Here is a 22,351-nt window from a genome sequence, read left to right as displayed (position 1 = left end):
GCTGACAGGTGCTCAGGGAATCCACACATGTGGGCTCAGTGTAAACAGAGCCCCTGTCCCCAACACACACACACACGAAGCCGAGAGGCTGAGGCCCCTCTCTCTCTTGCTCGCTCCTATGCAGGTAGATGATCAGAAAGATGCCTGATGCGGCAGAATGCTAAGGAGCAGGCTTTTCTGACTGCCCTCTGTCTGCAGGAACTGAGTGCCTCTTCTTCAGAATCCTGGCTCAGGCTTCAACAGGTGCAGAAGCGGTGGGTGGGGCCTCCCCTGCTGGCTGCGCTGGGGTGGATCCCTTCTGACCTGCTCACACAGCAGCCTTCTGGACAGGAGAGAAGCCCTTTGCTGTGGAGCCAAATGCCACCCAGGGCATGGGAGGCACTGTGGTGTGGCTGTAGACTGTGCTGGAAGCTTGGTTCCCTGCAGGGCCACAGCGGGGGTGGGGGGCGGGCTCGTGGGGGTGATTGGGGGTCCACCTTCAGGAATATATTAAAGGGGGTGCCTGAACCAGTAAAAGGAAGCTCTATCAGCCTGCCCTTCTCTCTCTCTCTCTCTCTTTCTCTCTCTCTCTCCAAATCACCACCAGCCGCTCCCACCCACCCACCCACCTGTCCCCGGGTCCCAGAGGAGGAAGAGGAGCCCAGCTTGGAAACGCCCTGGTGCAGTATCTATCTGCTGCAGCCTCCAGTCCCCTTGCATCCTTGCAGAGACGGGGAGCTCACTCCTCCTTGGCTGGCTTTTTCCATCACCTCCAGCAGTCGGGCTCCAATAGCAACTCTCACCCAGAGCCTACGGGATCCCCTGGGGCCAATGCACTCCATCATCCCCACAACACCGGCCCCATATCTTGAGCGGCTCTCAGCTCTGGGGTCTACCCACAAGACAGTTTTCTTTTTCTCCAATGAGTCCCACCGCACCTATTCTCCCGTCTCCTGCCTTTGGTGGCATCGGGTGATGGATTTTGATTCCATGTAAGCCTCCTCCTTGTCCCTAGGCTGGGACAGGGCTCTGGACCCCATAGTCAGGCGTCACAGCCTGCTCTAAGCCCTCCTTCTTCAGGGACATAAATGGCACGGCTTCTGTTCTCTGGGTCTCACCATGGTCCTCTCTCGCCATTACCTCTGCTTCCAGGGCTCAGAGTTGGAGGATGTGGCTCGGCCCCGGCCACACAGTACACTCACTGGTAATTGTTGGTCCCCCTGAGAGCTCCACAACCGAGTCCCTCCATGGGCCCCTTGCAGTCCTCTCAAGGCACAGCTCCTAACAGCCTGAGCTGCGCTCAGCTCCCACTGCCAGCCTTGGGTGAGGGGGGTGGCAGGACAGAGTGGGACCATGGGTCGGGGGGCAGGCATTTGGCCTAGTGGTTAATACCAGTTAAGACACTCACATCCTATATTGGATGTACCTGGGTTCAATTCCAAGCTCTGGCTCCTGACTCCAGCTTCCTGCTGGTGGGGGCCCTGGGAGGCAGCAGTGCTGGCTCAACTACTTGGGTTCCTGCCACCCACGTGGGAGACCTGGACTGAGTTCCATGCTTCCAACTTTGGTCTGGCCTCATCCTGCAATCACGAGTACTTGGGGAGTGAACCAGCAGATGGGAGCGGTCTTTGTTTGCCTCTTGGATAAATAGCTTTTAATGTCTTTAAAAGTGACAGGGAAAAGACCCACCGCAATGGATGGAGAAGCCTGCCCGCCCGCCTGCAGGAGGAGGTGGAGGGGCGTGAATGTTTGCTGGACCACAGTCCTAACAGTTCCAGAGGGTCAAGGATGGTCACTCATTGTGTAGGGGCTGGGAGAGATTTGCTCCTGCCTCCAGCTTGCACCTGCTCTGCCCACTGTAAGCTCTGGGGCTGCCTGTGTCTGAGCAGATGGATTCTGTTTGCCAGATCCCTACAGCTGTCTTGCTTGCTCATCTGTTTTCCAACTGCTGAGATGGTGTGGCTGCTTCCTAGTCTATTCTCTGGGTCCTTCTGAGTTTGTAGCTATTAGAAATTACCTCTCTAGGGTTCTTCCTGTGCTGGACCAGTTCTGCATCTTCTGTTGTTACACAGAGTCACACGTGATGACACTGCATGGGACACGCACGCACACACACACACACAGGTGCACGGGGAATTGGAGAAATCGGAATAAACTCCGTGGGCTGTACCAATGTCACTTTCCTGGTTTTGAGGCTGTATTTATTTTTTTAAATGCATTTGCACTTTAATTCCATTCTCCACATGGATTTTTAGAAATTTTTAAAAATAAATTCTTGTAAAAATTTATGCATTTGAGAGAGAAAAGAGAGAGAGAGAGTGTCCATCTGCTGGTTCACTTCCCAAATGCCCAAAAATAGCCAAGGCTGAGCCAGGGCCAAAGCTGGGAGATGGGAACACAATCCAGGTTTCCCATGTGGGTGGCAGGGACCCAATTCCTTAAGCCACCACCCTGGCTCCCAGGGTGTGCATTAGCAGGAAGGTGGAGCCAGGGGCCAAGCCAGGACTCAAAACGCAGGTAATACAGGGTGTAAGCATAGCAACCATTTGGCCCAGTACCCACCATGTTTAGCATACTTCAAATATGCAAGATATTACCATCAGGAGAAACTGGATAAAGGGTATACAAACCTTCCCACATGTGTTTGGCTATTTTCTTGGAATCTTTATTATTTAAAAACAAGATAAAAAATTCTCCTGACTCCTTGCAGCGAGGTGTTGGGGGGGTGGAGTTTAATGCAGCTTCCAAACCCCTGCCTTGAGTTGAATGTCCTCCCCTCCCTAAGTCATGAGTTCTAACTCCTGGGTCAGACATGTTAGTAGGAAGTGCCCATGCTGTCACACACAATGCTGCATCCGAAAATAACTACTGGTTTTCTTTGTTTTGAACGTTTTATTTATTTATTTATTTATTTATTTATTTGAAAGTAAGAGTTAGAGAAAGAGAGGCAGAGAGGCAGGGAGAGAGAGAGAGAGAGAGAGAGAGAGAGAGAGAGAGATGTCTTCCATCCAATGGTGCACTCCCCAATTGGTTGCAATGGCCGGAGCTGTGCCAATCCAAAGCCAAGAGCCAGGAGCTTCTTCCGGGTCTCCCATGTGGGTACAGGAGCCCCAGGACTTGGGCCATCTTCTACTGCTTTCTCAGGACATAGCAGAGAGCTGGAGCAGCCAGGACTCAAACCAACGCCCATGTGGGATGCCAGCATTGCAGGTGGCAGCTTTACCCGCTACGCCACAGCACCGTCCCAGCTTTTTTTCTACAAAGGTTTGTTCTTGTAGTCCTCACTGACCTTGACAGAAACACCTTCCACTTGTGCAGGTGGCAAGCCCCAGACAAACCTATCCTAACACATAGTTTCACCCATGAAGCTGCCCTCAATGGTTTACAGAGACGGAGGGCTTCTGGTACTTCCCATTCAAAACCTTGACAGACTAAGAAGCTCACATTCAAGGAAATGTGCTACTGGCCCACCACTCGGTTTGATCCAGGCACATGGAGCAGACACGCTGGCTCCCTGTTTACGCTCTCCCCTTGCCCAGACGACAATGACTCAGCAAATTCACCAACTGGGAATTGGTTCGCAGAGAGAGAGAAGGAAAGTTCTTTGTCCATTCCTACAGAGGGCCTGCCAGCCAGCCTGAGAGAGCTGTCAATCAGTGCCGACACTGATGCTGCCTGGAAGTCCTCAGCTGAGAGGTCCAGACCTGCAACACGCGAGAGCTTGTGTGCCAGGTTCACCAGCCCTGAGCCCATGTCCCACTCCACATGACTGAACCAGCTTTGTAACCTGGGACAACACACTGGATCTCTCTGAGCCTGGGCTAACACAACAGTAACATGGCAACAACGGTGCCTTTTTTGAATTGTTGTGTGGGTTCAATTATATTCGTCAGACATTAGGCACAAAATATTCGGCACAAAATAGGAGCTAAATAAATGGTGAGGTTGTAGATGGTGGCCCCAGTGTGGCTTGTCCAGTGATTACAGTGGACATGTGACTTCCGGGCTGCTAGGACAGCCTGCAAGGGGCCCTGGCCCAGGGAGAGGGTGGGTCCCAGTTCTCAGAGCCCCTTGTGAGTTTGTGGTACAGAGAGTAGGGCTTGAATATAAACTCATCCCCAAGGAAGAGCACTGGGAGGCGACACTCCTCCAGCTGATTCTTTTGTCCTAAAATACAGCCATCACTGCTGGCTTGGGACACCCCCCACCCACACCCACACCCAAGTCCATGACTGGACCCTGCTTCCGGCTCCTCCGCTCCATCCTGGATGCCTTCCCCCGCCTCTCACTCCTCACCTGCCAGCCCCCTTCTTGAACAGCTCGATTCCCCAGGGTCTCCCTGCATTGCACACCTCTCCCCGGGGACCTTGACAGCATCTGTCACCTTGCCCCTTGTCCCAGCACACTGTGCCCTGTCCTCCATTGCTATCAAGTTGGCTTTGACCAACGTGACCAACAGACTTGGCATCTGGCTCTTCCGTGGGGGCTCCAAGTTCCTTGCTCCCTTTTCCATCACTACGCCATGGGAGTTTGCAAAGTGCTGCTACCCCTTAAGCAGCTTTCCGGATCTGGTATTTGCCTCCAATCTAATGGCATTTCACCTCCAGGAACAGAGCAATCGATCATTTAGGTGAAGGGAAAGAAATTAATTTTTTTGATAGATTTACAAACAACTAAACAAAGGACAGAGATATCAAACACAAAGCTTTGGGCTTGTGTGTGTGTGTGTGTGTGGGGGGGGGGGATAGCAACCTAGAGGTATTTTGCTACAACTCTGCAAGAGAATCAAAGCCTTCATCAGTGTTTGGGCAAGGACATGACATTTTGTGTCTTTCAAAATATAAAATGCACAATGTCAGCGCAGACCTCTGATCAGACAAGTGCTGTCCCTGTCAAGTCCATTACCAAATCGCATTTGCTCAGACTTCTCATTTCACGCGAGCTGTCATCCTCTGCCACCACTTAACAGCCTCATTATGAGGCAGTGAGTGCACACATTTGGATGGAAGAGAGCATTTGCAATTATATTTCAAGGGGCTTCCCAGAGCTATAAAGTCAGAGCTATAAATGTGTGATGTTAATTCTCAACAGAATATGAAAGGAGTCTGAAATTAAGAGTGAGCTCCACTCAGCGTAGTGGATTGGGGGGATGGGGGTGGCACCCAGGGGCACAGTCAGAAAGCTGGGTGACCACAGACAAGTTGCTTAACCTCTCCTGGAGGAATTTCTTCATCTAAGTAAGAGAAGGGCACTTGATGATCTCTGACGGTCCAACCAGCACTACGGGTCTCTGGAAAGACAGGGCAACCCCCAAATATTAAGTAGAATCCATGAAACTGAGCCAAATGGGCCACCATGCACAGCCTCAGTATTCATGGAGCTGTTATTTTGTGCTGAGCTTTGTACCTGATATAGTACCAATGTAATTCAATCCACGCAATTAAAAAATGGCACCGCTGTTGCCATTTTGCAGTGGTGGGAGCCCAGGCTCAGTGAGATCCAGTGTGTCATCCGTCCCACGTCACAAAGCTGGTTCAGTCATGGGCAGTGGGACGTGGACATGGACTTGGGGCTGACAGAGCCAAGTCCTTCCAATGAGGCTATGCTTTCTCTTAGCTCCTTGCCTTTCCCTCTTTTTAGAAAAGACACCCAAGTGTTGATTCTGCACAAATCTCACATATTGCACTCATGTTGTCTACACCTTTTCAAGGTTGCCCCGATAGCTTATTTAAGTCCAGCTCGACTTAAAGCAACAATGTGAGTTCTTGGGAATATTAGGTCCTGATTCACCAATAGAGACCATAAAAAAAGGACTTGGGTCCAATAAAGAGAAACGGTGGTGTGAGGGAGGTACAAGCCTCCCGAGCTTGCCTTTCTAGTAGTTCACTGGGCAGAGTGTCTCCAATGATCATGAAGTCTTAGGAATTTTTTTCACCCAAAACAAATAATTTCTAGGCAGTTCAAATCAAAAACAGAGGGAACAGAATAACTGCTGCTCATCGTGTTTACAAAACAGACTAAACTGTGTTGTGCCCTTTTCCCACACCCCATATGTGGCTGCTACTGCCCCAGGTCTTTTAAGCTCATGAGCCATGAGCGTGATATTGGGTGACTCGATTACATGGACATTAAATCGTCTCCACCCAGCACAAGCTCATCCCACATTAACCAAGGAGAGCTACTGCAAACAGCATCCTGCATCCAGTTATTTGAAAGAAATCTGCCATGAGTTGAAATCCCAGGATCTCTGAGCTAGGACACAAAGTACACCCCCTGCAGCCCGCTGGAGACCACGGGCCGCTGGAGAGGTCAAAGCCCAAAACCATCGCTTCAGAGCCGATGGTGAACTTAACACCTGTGGGTGGCACAGCTGTCCCTTATAAATTCCCAGCGGGGAGAGCCGTGACCTGGTTGAGGACTGCTTACAAATTCACCCACTGTGCCGGTTCTAGTCCCGGTTGCCCCTCTTCCCATCCAGCTCTCTCCTATGGCCTGGGAAAGCAGTAGAAGATGGCCGAAGTTCTTGGGCCCCTGCACCCGCATGGGAGACCCAGAGGAGGCTCCTGGCTTTGGATTGGCGCAGCTCCAGTCATTGTGGCCATCTAGGGAGTGAACCAGCAGATGGAAGACCTCTCTCTCTGTCTCTATCTCTCTAACTCTTTCAAATAAATGAAAATAAAAAACAAAAAACCAAATTCACCCACTGAAGAATTAAAGGTACATTGTGGGTTCATCTTCCTAGGGGGACCTTTGAGGGGATACAATGTCAGAGACAAGTTTCCACTTTTCTATGTCTCTCAAAGTCAGTTTCACTGTCCTGGTGAAGTTGACATTTGAACATGCAATGCCAAAAGTCTGTTCTTCAGGCACGGGGCCGGGGCCTGCTCACAACTGTTCCTCAGCCCACTCTGCCAAGTATGTGATACAACACCTCCCACTCAGGTTGCAGCAGACGGCACCTGCACACGATCAAGTGTTGCGTCTCATCAGAGACCGTGCTGGGCTCCACACACACAGCCACCCGCACTGCACCTCCAGTACATCCCAGGAAGTGCACCAGGGTGTAGGGCTTGCTTAACCTGGGACTTCCCTCAGGAAGCAACACTCACATTCTGATTTCATGGAGCCTTCAGGCTTACAAGTAACACCAAGCTTTCTGTTTGTTCTCAGTCCCTGCATCCATCTAGACAGCAACACAGTTCTGTTTGTTTTCTCCCTTTCTAACAGTGAAGTCCACAGTGAGCATTACTGGCAGCTAGGCCATGCGGTGCCTGACCTGGATCCCACCAAGAAAGCGTGGGATCCAGTGGGGTGGTCTGTGGAGCTCCCAGAGAATGCCAGTGTGGTGGGACAGAGGCCACTGCTGCTAAGCCTCAGGGTCCAGTGTACATGCCACTGCTTTACCACATTGAGGGGATCATAGGTCAAATGCTGGGCCCACATCAGTAAGCCCACTCTTGTGCCATACTATGCTCCTCAGACAGATATGTGGAACCTGGAAGAATGCTACTTTATAAAACTCCCAGGGCCGGCGCTGTGGCGCAGCAGGTTAATCCTCCACCTGCAGCACCGGCATCCCATATGGGCACCAGTTTGAGTCCCGGCTGCTCCTCCTCCGATCCAGCTCTCTGCTATGGCCTGGGAAAGCAGTAGAAGATGGCCCAAGTCCTTAGGCCCTTGCACCTGCTTGGGAGACTCAGAAGAAACTCCTGGCTCCTGGCTTCAGATTGGCACAGCTCTGGCAGTTGCAGCCAACTGGGGAGTGGACCAGCAGATGGAAGACTTCTCTCTTTCTCTCTTTGCCTCTCCTTCTGTCTGTGTAACTCTTTCAAATAAATAAATCATAAAGAAAAGATAAAAAAAAGTGTAGCCAACAACTCTATCATAAACTAACACAAAGTTGCAGTGTGTCAGCCATCTTGTTCTGCACCATAGAAAGGTTATATACTTCTAACTAAAATTGCCTCTTGAAAAAAAACCAGGTAATTTGGGGCTCATTTCTAGAACCTGCCTGTGAATGTGACTGAATAAACTATCTTCCAAGTGAAAATGTAAATTCTTTAAAGAAGAGGAAGCTAAAAAAATTACTTTGTACAGGTCTGTTTATATGAAATTCCCCTCTCTCGGCATCACGGATGGAAAAGCGCCTTGTCCTACACCATCACCTATTTTGTTAGACATAAAATTAAAAAAAGATTCAAGGCTCTGGAGAGGAAACACGATCTTTTGTCTCTCCCTCCATCATTCTGCCTTTCAAATAAATACATCTTAAACAAACAAGTAAAAGTATGAGAACAAAATTTTAATTATTTTGGTGCAAATTACTCTGAAACCCAAGCATCGTTTTCTCATAACACACATCTTCCAGGAACTTTTTCAAGATCCCCCATACATTCCCATCTTTTTTGCACCCAAATAATCATCTCTTTTCCACCGACTTTTTTTTTTAAGGGAAAGGGTTTATTGGGGAACACCCAACAGACCGGAGTGAAGGGGCGGCGAAGGAAAAAGAGAAGGAGACTGTAAGAGAGAGAGACAGAGAGGAGGGAGAAGAGAGACGAGAGGAGGAGAGAAGCCAAGAGAGGCCAAGAGAGCAGGGAGCAGAGCCAAGAGAGCATGTGTTCAGGAACAGGCCCTTTTAAAACTTTGCCTAAGGGCGGGCAGGGAAGCAGGAGCAGTGAATCCCATTAGGATGGGGGTGGAGCCTGGCTCAGGTAGCTGGGCCATGCAGCCACCTGGCTAAGACTGTGCCAGTTTCCTACCATTCCCCCCTTTTGTTTTTTATAAAGCAGGATTTGTATGGGGTTACATTAGTCCCAAAAGTCCAAGAGGGGTAGAGGGACGATGATCTGTCTTTAAAGCTACTTCCTGCTGACATGGGGTGACGAGGTACTCTTTCCTGGCATGGGGCGATGTCTCAGGCCGCTGTCTCCTGGGTTCCACCGACTTTTTCGAAGTTCCTTCTTACTAGCTCTGAACACACCCAATTTAAAGTCTCATCACTGGAAAAAATACTCCAACTTTAGGGCAATAATGACAAAAATGTGGCTCACTTCTGGTCCAGCAATTAAAAACTGGTTTGCCTGAGGTATTAGAGCAACATCTGCTGTTCTTGCCCCATGTCTAACAGAACTCAGCCCTTAAACTTCCCGGCCGCTGGGCGGTGGGGGGTGGCGGAGTCATAGCTTCAGGAATGGACACTCGGAGGCACTGCTGTGCAGACTACCTGTGACCTGTGCTGTGCGCAGGCAAATGCAGCTCAAACAATTGGAACAAGGAAAGTGACTCACCGGCCTGCAGAAGTCCCTCTCGGTGCGGCCAACATCTTGGTGCTGTTCCTTTGACGTTGGTGAGCTCTCCTCCGGGGGCTGCAGGATGGCCGCTGGCGACTGTCTTTCCTTGCCAGAGAAAGGCCTTGTTCTAGCATTGCCATCGCCAGGGCTAACATCCACTCTGCTGGATCTGGCTCAGGTCACGTGCCCACGGGCCCCAGCGAGTCACGGGGGATGTTGGTGAGCTCACAGCACAGAGATCCAGGCCATCAGTTAAGCAGAGGTGAGAATGAGTATCTCCCTCCAGGGATGTGGGGATTTTCCCATACGTGACAGTCCCCGTGGTGGAGTCTGGGACATCATTTCATTGTGTACAGCTCTTGTGGGAAGGAGAAATGAAACACTGCAACTGTACACTGGGCACTGTCCTGGCTACATTACATACAGACAACAGCTGTGTACAAGGGATATTTTCGGAGTTTCAAGTCTATCTTTCTTTGTGTGGTTACACAATTCACTCTATTTCAAGGGCCCACATTTTGAAACAGAAAGAAAACAGATGGGAGTGTCAAGAATTTCTAAGAATATGAGGAAGACAGGAGGAAGCAGCAATCACGGATGAGGTGAGGGAAGAAGGGGAGTGTGCAAATAGTAACAACGTCAACATCGTTTGACTTCATTGTATCTTTAGCACTGAACGTCAAAGCAAGTCCTTAGTTTAAAAAATTCTCTACCATATCGTTTAGCTGGAGAAAAATGTACAGAGAAGCCAATTCATTTTCAAAGGTGCAGACTTTTATTAAACTCTAGTCTTTTCTATTTCAATTTTCAGCAACAAGCATCTTCTGCCTTTTACAATTTCTTCACATGTGCCATTTCTTAAGGATCTTTTTATGATTTCAAAGTACATTACAAACATTTGCAGGATCATGCATCATAATTACTCAGACCAGGTTTCTGCAGCCGTGCACCTCATACTCAGTATTTTTTATCAATGATGTCTTTAAAAGGAACAGTTGTACACCTGGCTACATCTCTGACCTTTTAAAGTCTTCTAGGATTTCAAGGAGCAGAGTACCACAAATCCATGCCCACTTCACAGGGGTTTGTATGTGTGTTCACAAAAGCACATCCACAAAGATCACCACAGTACTCAACAAACCGCCAACCACATCCAAGTCCCTGTGTGGCCCCAGAAATGCCATTGCTAAGAGAGTCCATTGCTTGGATGTGGGCCATACGTAGTCGGCAATCTCAAATTGGGGGGAAAAAAGGCTAATCATTCAATGTGCCCAACATTCAGCCAAGCTCTGAAGAAACAGATCTGACAGAGGATTTCGGGAGTCTGCCTTGTCAACAGGACTTTGTGGAAGGAAGGGGTGACCACAGACCTGAGTTACTGCACACTCACAGCTGCCCAGGACAGGCACGTAAGAGTGCTCTGTAAACACGGCTGACAGGGGACATCTCGAGGGTTAAAGAGACTTTAATCAGAGAAGTATTACTTATCAGTGACATTCTATTGCATCAAGTAGAAATACTGTTTCAACAGGTTTTTCCTCGCGGAAAGAACTCGAGTTTGTATACAGCTACTAAACCTTCACCAAAACAAGAAAAAAAAAATGCATCGCTATTCAATACTTTGCAATGTTTAAGGTCTGACTAGGAGAACAAGATTGATAAGGATACATTTGAAGATTTGTTACTGTCACTTACTACCATGCAAACAATTCCATTAATACATTTATCGTCCACTTCAGCGCTTAAACTAACATAGTCATCTTGATTTGGGTGCTGCTAATTTAGAGAGAGCATATTCACTGCTCTCAGTGCCCTACCTGGAGCAGAACTCCAGGTTACTCGGTAATTAGAATTCAGACAGGTCCACATTTCTACAAAAAACTAGAGACTGATTCCTCTTCTTGTGTTCAAGCAAGTCTAGGACCAGGACAGAAGGCCCATGGGAAGCAAAGGGTCCTGCCTTCTACCTTGCCTGGACAGATTTCACAACTTCAAGACACTCTCAGGCTTTGCACAGTCCTTGCTCTTGGGGAGGTGGGGAGAGGCAACAGGTGAGCAAGTTGTCAGGAGACCCTGGCTCTGCCTGAGTGGCCCTGTGACCTTATTTGACCTCTGTGCCTCTATTTCCTGGACTGCACCAATTGGTGACCCTCAAGGTGACAGCCTGCACTGATATCACCAGCTGGGAACTCGCACAGGCGGCAGGTCCTTGGGCCCCAGCCCTGATCTACACACCAGCAATGTGTGTTTGGAGAGGCTTCCAGGCCCAGAATTCAAAGTTCCAAACACAAGGGGAATCAAAAAGATCTAAACTGGATCATTAGGCTCAGTTTATCAGGCTTTGTCACTGCTGCACAGGGCAGAATATTAATTTTCAGGACTATGGTATTGAAGATTTTCTCCACCATTCTTTGGGAAAAAAATGAGGCCACAGAGTTAACATGAGGCCAATTTTAGCTACTAGTAGCCAATAAAATGTAGTTACAGTCCTAATTAGGAAAGTTGGGATATTAAGTTATTTTTTATTTTTCCAAAGCTACTTACTGTTGACCAAAAAATCATCCTTTAAGTCTAAAGACTTTCCCTTCCATCTCTTTAATAAAAAAAGTATATTCAAGTTTGCAATATATGCTGAAAGTTATACTTAATGTAAAATGTTCTAACAGTACAAAGTAAGAGATTTTTACACTGCTAATGTAATAAACTTAAATTGCTAAGTCATCCCGAACATGACAGTAACTGTAGTTAGTTACCTGACATACATGGCTACCTTGGGTTTTAGTTTCTAATTTTCAACTCTGTAAAAGCCGCCAAAAATTCTTATGTGGGTGTAATGGCTCCATAATCTACCCTCTGCAAAAAATATGATTTTAATGACAGATGTAAATTATTTACATTTTAAAATATTATAATTATAAATAATTAAATAAATAGTACTTTCCCTTGCTACAGTATCCTGATCTTTCCTAAATTAAGGTTTGTGTACTTAGAGAACTGGTTCGATTTCCCAGCCCGGTTAATCTCTATTTCCTGAGATGGATAAGAAGTAAGTGCCTTTCAGCTGCCCCTTACTATGTTTTTAAACACGGCTCCCAAGATGACAAAAAGAACTTACATTACAGATGCAATACCTTCAGTTGTACAAAGAAAAAAATCAATGGTTTGGAGAACTGTAAACCTGAGAAGCACGTTTAGAATTTCTTTTCCATTATAATTAGTTGAAAAATATTCTACTCTAGGAACAAGCAAGGAAGATGGGTGCCCAAACACTTCATCTTGGCAAGAACCGGTTACTGGAGTACCTTCTGGGGTGTGTTTTGTCACAGCAAAACCTGTTGCCCATCGCTTGAAGACAAAGGCATTTCCTGCAGCAGCGTGGCTACAATTCAGGAAGCTATCGCCACACAAAATGCTGTCCGTCCACTGCTGTCACCTTGGACTCTACCTTTCACATCAGCAGCCCCAAGACTTTCCCATCAGCAGCAGCACTACTCAGGGGACGCTCACAAAACACACCATCAGGGAAAAGAGGTGTGCAAATACATCTTTTATGATATGTACAAACACACCCATACATCATAAAAGACTTAAGACTAGCAAATTGGGCTTTTCTTTTCTAAATTTATCAATGTGTCCAGAGATTCTCACACAGTGCTATGGACCAAAACATCTGAGCTGGCCGAAAAGGATGACGAAATAAATGCAGCATTCAATAGAGTTTTTATTTGCTTAATTTGGTAAAGGTAGAATGTGATGGTTTCAAGGCAAACGCTTGGAATATTTCAGTCACAACCCATAACATGATTCTGAAGCACAGTCTTAGATATCTACCTGACCTTACACAGACACATCTATAGAATTCCATGTACAATATATACTGGTCACCAACGACTCAGGGATTTCAACAGCTCTAAATTTAGATGTCATATTCTGACACACTGCAGGACATAAGTATAACAAGATAAAAAAAATCCATGCAATGCTACTCGGGTTTCTTTTTAAAAGTAAATCTAGTTTTGGATCATTCAATGCTATATAAAGTGCATTGAATACCTAAAATAAAACAAGTGCCAATTTTATCACGAATTAATAACATATTTATTGTCTTGAAACCAAATAGGCCCAAGTTACTTTTTGTCCTTTTGAGTCAGTTCTCTATAAACTCATTTCAGCTTCCCCGTGCAGGGTATTTCGCTTCTTCTTTGCGGTTGGTCAAGAGATGACAGGGGCTCAAGGGAGGTGCGTTCTGGATAGTTCTGAGTCAGAGAGCGCTTCTTCGTGAGCAGAAGGTTCATAGTCTCCCACATTTTCGGTCAGTTCGATATCTAACTCATCATTACTTTCTGCGCTGTAATCAACTTCTTCAAGGAACCGAGGTTCATCTTCATCCAAAACGTAAGTGGTAGGGCTGTGGTCAAAACATACACAACACGCAAGACTTCATGAGACGCTGCTGTTCTAACACAAGGCTAGCTCGCTAAACGGGATCAACTTGGATTCCCATAGAATACGAGCAGCTTGTATTAATTTTTAAAATTTTGTCCAAATGAACAAGCTGAGAGATGTATGACAGTTGAAAGCTGCTTGTATGAACAATCAAGGGTGACATGCTTACTTTCAATTCTATTACAAGAGTGTCAATATACATCCTACTCAGATTTCTAAACAAAAAAAGTGGGGCTCTCTCATTAGGTCCTTTCTTGGAAGGATTTCAACCGTTTGCAGGCTATTAAGATTTATATGTAAAGTTCTGTAATAATTAATGTAAAGCAGACTGTATAGGAAACTGTAGGTATTTGGTTCAACTGATGCACTGACACCACTTGTGCCAAGACTATCGAGTGATCAGCCACTATAAACACAGCCCAAAGACCCATTCCCACGGCTGCCGCAGGTCGGGAATAAAAGTGAAAAACAAGTGAACACTCCATCCTGAGACTAATTACTCTCCCCGGGGACACAGAGTAATGTCTGCCCGAAAGCACCGGGCACTTCTCAATGCTCAGTAGGTAGGCTGGCTGGGAATGAGACCGCCTCTCCACTAGGTCTCCTGACATACTCTTTATTCTTGAAAAAGAAGTCACAGCATTCTGATTTCTCTCCATTTGTGAGATATCAGACACACGTGTAAGCAGCACGCACACACGTGCACACTGTAACAAAGAAACATCACAAACATTTGCAAGTTCCAAAGGCAGTGACCAAAACCACTGTGATTTCACACAGAGGTACGTTTGTTTATATCCTGTCTGTTTCCAAAAGGCATTTCCAAAAGCCATCAACTCAAATAATGCAAAGGAACAATAAATTGCTAAGATGATCAGAGAAGCAGATGTCATTAGGAACCTAAAATTAGGGCATTCCTGCAACTGACTGTTAAATAAATCCAGTTTGGATACCCACAAGGCAAGGATGGAGAATTAACGGATGGTATAGTTCTAATTTTTGAAACGGAGAAAACAAAATCAATCTGGCAGGAGCACTTTTTTTCCTAGAGTTACTTTAATCTTACTCATTAAAGAGAAGAGAAAAATGCATTGGAAAACCACCTTGAGCTAATATAATATAGCAAACTCTGCAGTGCTCAGAGCTTGCCCATGACAGAGCAGTCCTGATAAATCAAGCTGAACAGCCGGGGATCATGTGAGGCTCCACGCCATACCTAACGCAAGAACAATGTCACAAGTTCAATACTGTAAATCAAATATGTAGAGTAAATTGGCTAGGTCTTTAAAACACGAAGCTATATCGAAAGAGAAGGTTAGGTGCCCTTTAAAATGCCTGTTGCCACCTTTCTTTCTTTTGGACTACAATCACTCGTTTCCCCTCCTTGACCACGGTCTTTCAAATTCTCAGGAGACGTCCCAGGTGAGTCTTAGAATAGATGGAAATGGAGTTAAAGAAGGAGGCGAGAGAGAATTGAGAAAAGGCGAGTTGTCTATTGCCACAGACTCGGGTGTCACTATTTTCTTCCTGGCGATGTTGTAACAAGAAGTGACCATGGAACGCAAGAAGGACCTGCTCCAAGGCCATGCCCTGTGTATGCACAGGGGCTGGACCCAGAGACAGGGTGCACGGGGATCGATGTATCCTGACACAGGCAAGGAGTGTACAGCCTCTGTAATGTGGCCGGCTGGGTGAGTGGGCTCCCAGGACCCCAGCAGAAAGCCGAAGGCCATATATGAAAGTGGTTGTGGGGACTGCAGTCATGTGCTGGTTCGGGGCCAGGACCTAGCTTTCCACACGAAAGTGAGTTACCAGAAAAGTCAAACCAATCTGAACTAAAGGAAAGGGTTTAAAGAAAAAGCCTTGTGTCAGAGGCTACGAGGAAGCAGGAGAGGAATGTGACATGGGAGGGACAAAAATATCCTAGGTGGAGCCAAACAAGCTAAACAGCAAGAACACTCAGAACAATGCTGATATTAGATGCTGATGTGCACTAAAAAAAAAAAAAAAAAAGGATTTATTTATTTATCTGAATGGTAGAGTTCACAGAGGGAGAGACACAGAGGTCTCCCATCTGCTGGTTCACTTCCCAAATGGCCACAACAATGGCAGTGCCAGGGCTAAGCCAGGAGCCTGGAACTCCATCTGGGTCTCCCTTGTGGGTGGCAGGGGTCCAAGCACATGGACCGTCTTCTCTTCTGCTGCTGTTCCCAGGCACCTTAGCAGGGAGCTGGTTCGGAGGTGCAGCAGCCAGGACACGACCTGGCATGCACACGGGATGCAGGCCTCTCAGGTGGAGGCTTAACCCGCTACGCCACAGCGCTGGTGTGTACTTTTTAAGACAAAGCAGCACACCCTGGAGGGCAAGCTCTTGGAAAATCAGAAGCAGCGCCATGGCGGGGAATGTCCACAGTCCAGAAAATGATTTCACCCTGTCAGCTCTTGATGGTGGCTCCCTCTTCAAGCCGTGACAGAAAATATGGGTATGAAGTAGTCCCCTCCTCTTATCCCACTCCTGTGACTCACACTGGCCCTGCTCTTTCACTCCTGTTCCAGCAGATCCCAACAAAATCATGTTCCAAGACCTCGTTTCCCTTAGACCTACACACCGCGACTGAAGTAGACCATGCGCGACCAGCATGGCCCAGTGCTCCCTGCAGAACACGAGCAGGATCGAATGGACCACAGGGAAGAGGAGGCTGGCTGGAGGAACAGGCAGGCACGGCGGGGGTCGGGGAGTGAGGAGAGAAGGTTCCAGGCTTAAGTAACTCAAACGCTAACACAGTAGAAAGACAGGCAGGGATTACAACTCTCAACACTGACACTCACCTTTGTCATACTATACCAACTGCCATTTCCAATCCCTTTTTTTACTAGATCTTTCCATTCCATGAAACAGTGGTGAAAATCCCTGATAGCCTGCTGTTCTGATCTGCTTCATTCCTCTCTCCTTCTCACCGGCTTCCCGTTATCTAGATAGTCCTCAGTAGGTATCTAGAGAAAGGTTCTTGGTGGACAGCTCTTTTTATGTGAGGGAGTCCATCGATTTTCATCTGCATTGGGATGATTCCCAAATCCAAATTTCTAGCCCCCACTTCTCCACTCAACTTCTCCTGGAAAGTGTGGCCTTGCAAGATTGATTCTCAAGGCTCTCTCACTGCAGCCTGTTGGAAACACAGCACTGTTGCTCCTCCACCCAGAGCCTGCTCTACCCCAGCACTGCCGCTCCCCCCACCCAGAGCCTGCTCTACCCCAGCACTGCCGCTTCTCTACCCAGAGCCTGCTCTAACCCAGCACTGCTGCTCCCCCCACCCAGAGCCTGATCTAACCCAGCACTGCCGCTCCCCCCACCCAGGGCCTGCTCTACCCCAGCACTGCCGCTCCCCCCACCCAGAGCCTGCTCTAACCCAGCACTGATGAGTGTCCCCCACCCAGAGCCTGCTCTACCCCAGCACTGTTGCTCCTCCACCCAGAGCCTGCTCTACCCCAGCACTGCCGCTCCCCCCACCCAGAGCCTGCTCTACCCCAGCACTGCCGCTCCCCCCACCCAGAGCCTGCTCTACCCCAGCACTGATGAGTGTCCCCCACCCAGAGCCTGCTCTAACCCAGCACTGATGAGTGTCCCCCACCCAGGGCCTGCTCTACCCCAGCACTGTTGCTCCTCCACCCAGAGCCTGCTCTACCCCAGCACTGCCGCTCCCCCCACCCAGAGCCTGCTCTACCCCAGCACTGATGAGTGTCCCCCACCCAGAGCCTGCTCTACCCCAGCACTGCTGCTCCCCCCACCCAGAGCCTGATCTAACCCAGCACTGCTGCTCCCCCCACCCAGAGCCTGCTCTACCCCAGCACTGCTGCTACCCCCACCCAGAGCCTGCTCTACCCCAGCACTGCTGCTCCCCCCACCCAGAGCCTGCTCTACCCCAGCACTGCCGCTCCCCCCACCCAGAGCCTGCTCTACCCCAGCACTGATGAGTGTCCCCCACCCAGAGCCTGCTCTAACCCAGCACTGATGAGTGTCCCCCACCCAGGGCCTGCTCTACCCCAGCACTGTTGCTCCTCCACCCAGAGCCTGCTCTACCCCAGCACTGCCGCTCCCCCCACCCAGAGCCTGCTCTACCCCAGCACTGATGAGTGTCCCCCACCCAGAGCCTGCTCTACCCCAGCACTGCTGCTCCCCCCACCCAGAGCCTGATCTAACCCAGCACTGCTGCTCCCCCCACCCAGAGCCTGCTCTACCCCAGCACTGCTGCTCCCCCCACCCAGAGCCTGCTCTACCCCAGCACTGCTGCTCCCCCCACCCAGAGCCTGCTCTACCCCAGCACTGCTGCTCCCCCCACCCAGAGCCTGCTCTACCCCAGCACTGCTGCTCCCCCCACCCAGAGCCTGCTCTACCCCAGCACTGCTGCTACCCCCAACCCAGGGCCTGCTCTAACCCAGCACTGCTGCTCCCCCCACCCAGGGCCTGCTCTACCCCAGCACTGCTGCTCCCCCCACCCAGGGCCTGCTCTACCCCAGCACTGCTGCTCCCCCCACCCAGGGCCTGCTCTACCCCAGCACTGCTGCTCCCCCCACCCAGGGCCTGCTCTATCCCAGCACTGCTGCTCCCCCTACCCAGAGCCTGCTCTAACCCAGCACTGCTGCGTGTCTCCCCACCCAGAGCCTGCTCTAACCCAGCACAGCTGCTCCCCCCAACCCAGGGCCTGCTCGTTATAACACAGCACAGCTGTGTGTCCCCCCACCCAGAGCCTGCTCTACCCCAGCACTGCCGCTCCCCCCAACCCAGGGCCTGCTCGTTATAACACAGCACAGCTGTGTGTCCCCCCACCCAGAGCCTGCTCTACCCCAGCACTGCTGCATGTCTCCCCACCCAGAGCCTGCTCTAACCCAGCACTTCCGCTCCCCCCACCCAGAGCCTGCTCTAACCCAGCACTGCCGCTCCCCCAACCCAGAGCCTGCTCTACCCCAGCACTGCCGCTTCTCTACCCAGAGCCTGCTCTAACCCAGCACAACTGCGTGTCCCCCAACCCAGAGCCTGCTCGTTAAAACACAGCACAGCTGTGTGTCCCTCCACCCAGAGCCTGCTCTAACACAGCACTGCCGCTCCCCCCCACCCAGAGCCTGCTCTAACCCAGCACTGCTGCTACCCCCCACCCAGAGCCTGCTCTACACCAGCACTGCTGCTCCCCCCACCCAGAGCCTGCTCTACCCCAGCACTGCTGCTACCCCCACCCAGAGCCTGCTCTACCCCAGCACTGCTGCTACCCCCAACCCAGGGCCTGTTCTAACCCAGCACTGCTGCTCCCCCCACCCAGAGCCTGCTCTAACCCAGCACTGCTGCTACCCCCACTCAGAGCCTGCTCTAACCCAGCACTGCTGCTCCCCCCACCCAGAGCCTGCTCTAACCCAGCACAGCTGCTACCCCCCACCCAGGGCCTGCTCTACCCCAGCACTGCTGCTCCCCCCACCCAGGGCCTGCTCTACCCCAGCACTGCCGCTCCCCCCACCCAGAGCCTGCTCTAACCCAGCACTGCTGCTCCCCCCACCTGGAGCCTGCTCTAACACAGCACTGCCATTCCCCCCACCCAGAGCCTGCTCTAACCCAGCACTGCTGTGTGTGCCCCCACCCAGAGCCTGCTCCTCCTTCTAGTAGTCCCAGATCACTCAGCGAGTCACGCCAACCAAAATTACCCATGTGCAAGTCAGCCACTGCGTCCTTGGCCCAACTCCTCGTCTCACACTTCACGTCACAAGCCTTCACCGATGTCGCTTCCTCTGTGTGAGGTCTACGTCTCACCACCCTTCTGCTTCTGTTTCTTTCCAAACCCAGTTCATACTCCTCTTCTGGTATTCTTCCGTAAAGCCCACCTTGGGCCAAATGCCTTCTCTCCATTCCCGCTTCTACCCTGCACACACATTCTATCGGAGCGCTCACCATCTGCAGCTGACCACCCACTGGGGCCTGTATCCCTCAGTAGGATGTCAAAAGCCTCAAAGTCCGGAATGGCAGCTTCCCCATCTGAGTCCCTCCTGGAGGTCTGACAAGATCATCAGTTTTTTTCTGGAGTACGATCCCATCCCACTGAAATTACATTACTGAAAACGCACTGCAGGCACAAGACCAATCACAGGAATTCATCTTTACTTTTATTATCAATTCTTTTTTTTTTTTTAAATTTTTGACAGGCAGAGTGGACAGTGAGAGAGAGAAAGGTCTTCCTTTTGCCATTGGTTCACCCTCCAATGGCCGCCGTGGTAGGCGCGCTGTGGCCGGCGCACCGCGCCAATCCAATGGCAGGAGCCAGGTGCTTCTCCTGGTCTCCCGTGGGGTGCAGGGCCCAAGCACTTGGGCCATCCTCCACTGCACTCCGGGGCCACAGCAGAGAGCTGGCCTGGAAGAGGGGCAACCGGGACAGAATCGGTGCCCCAACCGGGACTAGAACCCGGTGTGCCGGCGCCGCAAGGCGGAGGATTAGCCTAGTGAGCCGCGGCGCCGGCCCTACTTTTATTATCAATTCTAACTCATGCTTCGCGCACACAGCTTATTGAGTGTCTTCATACCCATCATCTCGCTTTATTGTTGGGGCAACCTTCACTTAAAAGACAGACCAGCCCCTAAGGTCACTTGCCTGAGGGTTCTAAAACAATCCTTGTGTGTCGGCAGATGGGAATTCAAATGTCCTTGGAACCATAAGAAAGAGAGAGGCTGAATCAGGAGGTGACTATTTCCCATCTCTGTTACTTTGCTTTCCTGCCACTCCCGACTGGTTCCCTTCATTCCCTTCACGCACGTGTACTTCTTTTCTGTGTTTTGTTTCATTTGCCAATGGCCCTTTCCATTCTAGATTTTTCCCATCTTTCCATTCTAGATTTGAGTTCTTATGGTGAACGGGAGCAAGGCATTAAGAAAATACTACACTCTAAAAAAGGACAGTAATTTAGACCAAAAACAAACGCTGCTTCATGCAAAATATCAAAACCTGTGCTCCAGGAGCCTTCTCAAAGGATGAACGCATTGACACACTCTGCTGTACGGCACCACTACAATGCACAGGTTTACGATGCCAACTGCTTTCTAAAGAAAACAAACAATTCTGCTTCATGCTAAGCTAGTAATCACTATACAAAATTAAACCTAAGAAATCTACCTTCTCTCTCAAGTACCCACCGTCTACTTCTAGTAGAGCTACTCTGCCAGCCACAGCAGCAGATTCAAGACCTGCACTGCCCACGGAGCCAGAAACTCCGGGCTTCTGCCTTGATTCTTCTAACCAGCCGGGGACCCAGAGCTGAGCCCAGGGTCTCAAGTGCGGAGCTCTCTAGCTCACAACGCTGTTTAGCTCAAGTTAGGTAATAAATGCGAAAACACTTACTAACATTATAACACAGAATGTTATTATGACAAGGATAAAACCTATCTTGTTAAAGAAAAAAGGAAATCAACTTTTCTCAGCTTCTAAGCAGGTCAGACAGCAGCCTGTCCCAGGCCAACTGGACCAAAACACTCGTTCTAACCTCTGTAGCCCAGAATCCTCCCTTATGCAATTTTGAGAATAATCCACCTGTTTTAAGACAGGACAGTAAAACATCACGGGGAGTGGAGAGGGGTGTTGTAACCGATGCACAAACAAAAACATCCCAATTTGTGGACTGCCTGTGTCTGGCTTTCTTGTGTTGAAATGTCAGATAAGGTGAAAGCACAAATACTAGAGGATAATTTATTTATACAGTTTGATTCCAGTCTTCTGAGATAATTACATCACATCCTAAACATCACAAAATAAACAAAGTCATCCACAGAAAATACAAGTAACAATTTTTGTCAGTAGATACTGCATACACACAGAGCTAGTGAACAGAATATCTATTTGGAAAAAAAAGGAAAGAAATTTGCCAACTTATTGATACTTTTGTTGAAAAAAGTACAAGCCAATTGCAGGAAACAGTAATTAGTGAAGTCACTAAACTCCACTTCACTTGCTATCCATCTAAAAGCATTCCTTACACATAAAGAAAATGTTCAATGGTTAGAATACCATGCAATAGAGTTCCACCAGCTGAAACCAGTGTGTTTCAGTAATTCTGCTTATATATTTGGAGTGCGACACAATGTATAACGAAAGAATGGGAGTTTCCAAGTTAGAGCTGGGTCCAGTTCCTGGTTTGGTCAGGTACTGCTCCGTGGATTCTTGGGTCACTTCATCTCTCTGAGCTTCAGCTGCACACATATGTAAAATGACCACAATGCCATCTGTCTCTGACTGTTCTTACGAGAACACTAGACTCTCTGACACGACCACACTCAACAGAAATTCATCCAGTGTCCCAAGACCAGGTTCGGCGATTTGCTAGGGAGACTTTGGACTCAGCAAACAGTCAGGTTCACGGTTGTGACTTATTACAGTGAAAGGATACAATGCAAAATCAGCGAACAGAAAAGGTGCAAGGGGCAAAATCCAGTGGACACCAAGGTCAAGCAAGGCGCAGCTGCTAAGAAGCAGGGGGGCCATCCAAGTTTTCAGTAATTTCAAAGGACTGCAGGCAAAAATTGGAGTTCAGAACTGCCAAATTTCCTGAAAGAAGGGAGTTGCAGAGATGTGACCCCAATACTTGACAGTTTTCTCCTAGAGGCATCT

The 22,351-nt window shown here is 49.1% G+C and overlaps 1 protein-coding gene across 3 annotated transcripts in view; it reads right to left on the bottom strand.

Annotated features, from left to right (window-relative positions):
* Positions 1 to 10,043: 10,043 nt before the first annotated feature.
* AGTPBP1 (ATP/GTP binding carboxypeptidase 1) overlaps positions 10,044 to 22,351 on the bottom strand; it is a 200,998-nt gene continuing 188,690 nt past the window's right edge. For 2 of the 3 annotated variants that reach the window (XM_062208617.1, XM_062208616.1), the window contains exon 26: positions 10,044 to 13,680. In XM_062208617.1, the coding sequence (XP_062064601.1) occupies positions 13,503 to 13,680 (178 nt within the window). In that variant the 3' untranslated portion in view covers positions 10,044 to 13,502. Of the gene's footprint in view, positions 13,681 to 21,075; positions 22,289 to 22,351 lie in introns of those variants that run through there. The other variant, XM_062208619.1, reaches the window with a different exon arrangement.

This window comes from Lepus europaeus, chromosome 12, assembly GCF_033115175.1.
Source record: "Lepus europaeus isolate LE1 chromosome 12, mLepTim1.pri, whole genome shotgun sequence".
Classification (NCBI taxonomy): Eukaryota; Metazoa; Chordata; class Mammalia; order Lagomorpha; family Leporidae; genus Lepus; species Lepus europaeus.
Note: the sequence above shows the minus strand (reverse complement) of the source record. Positions and strands in the feature narration are given on the sequence as shown.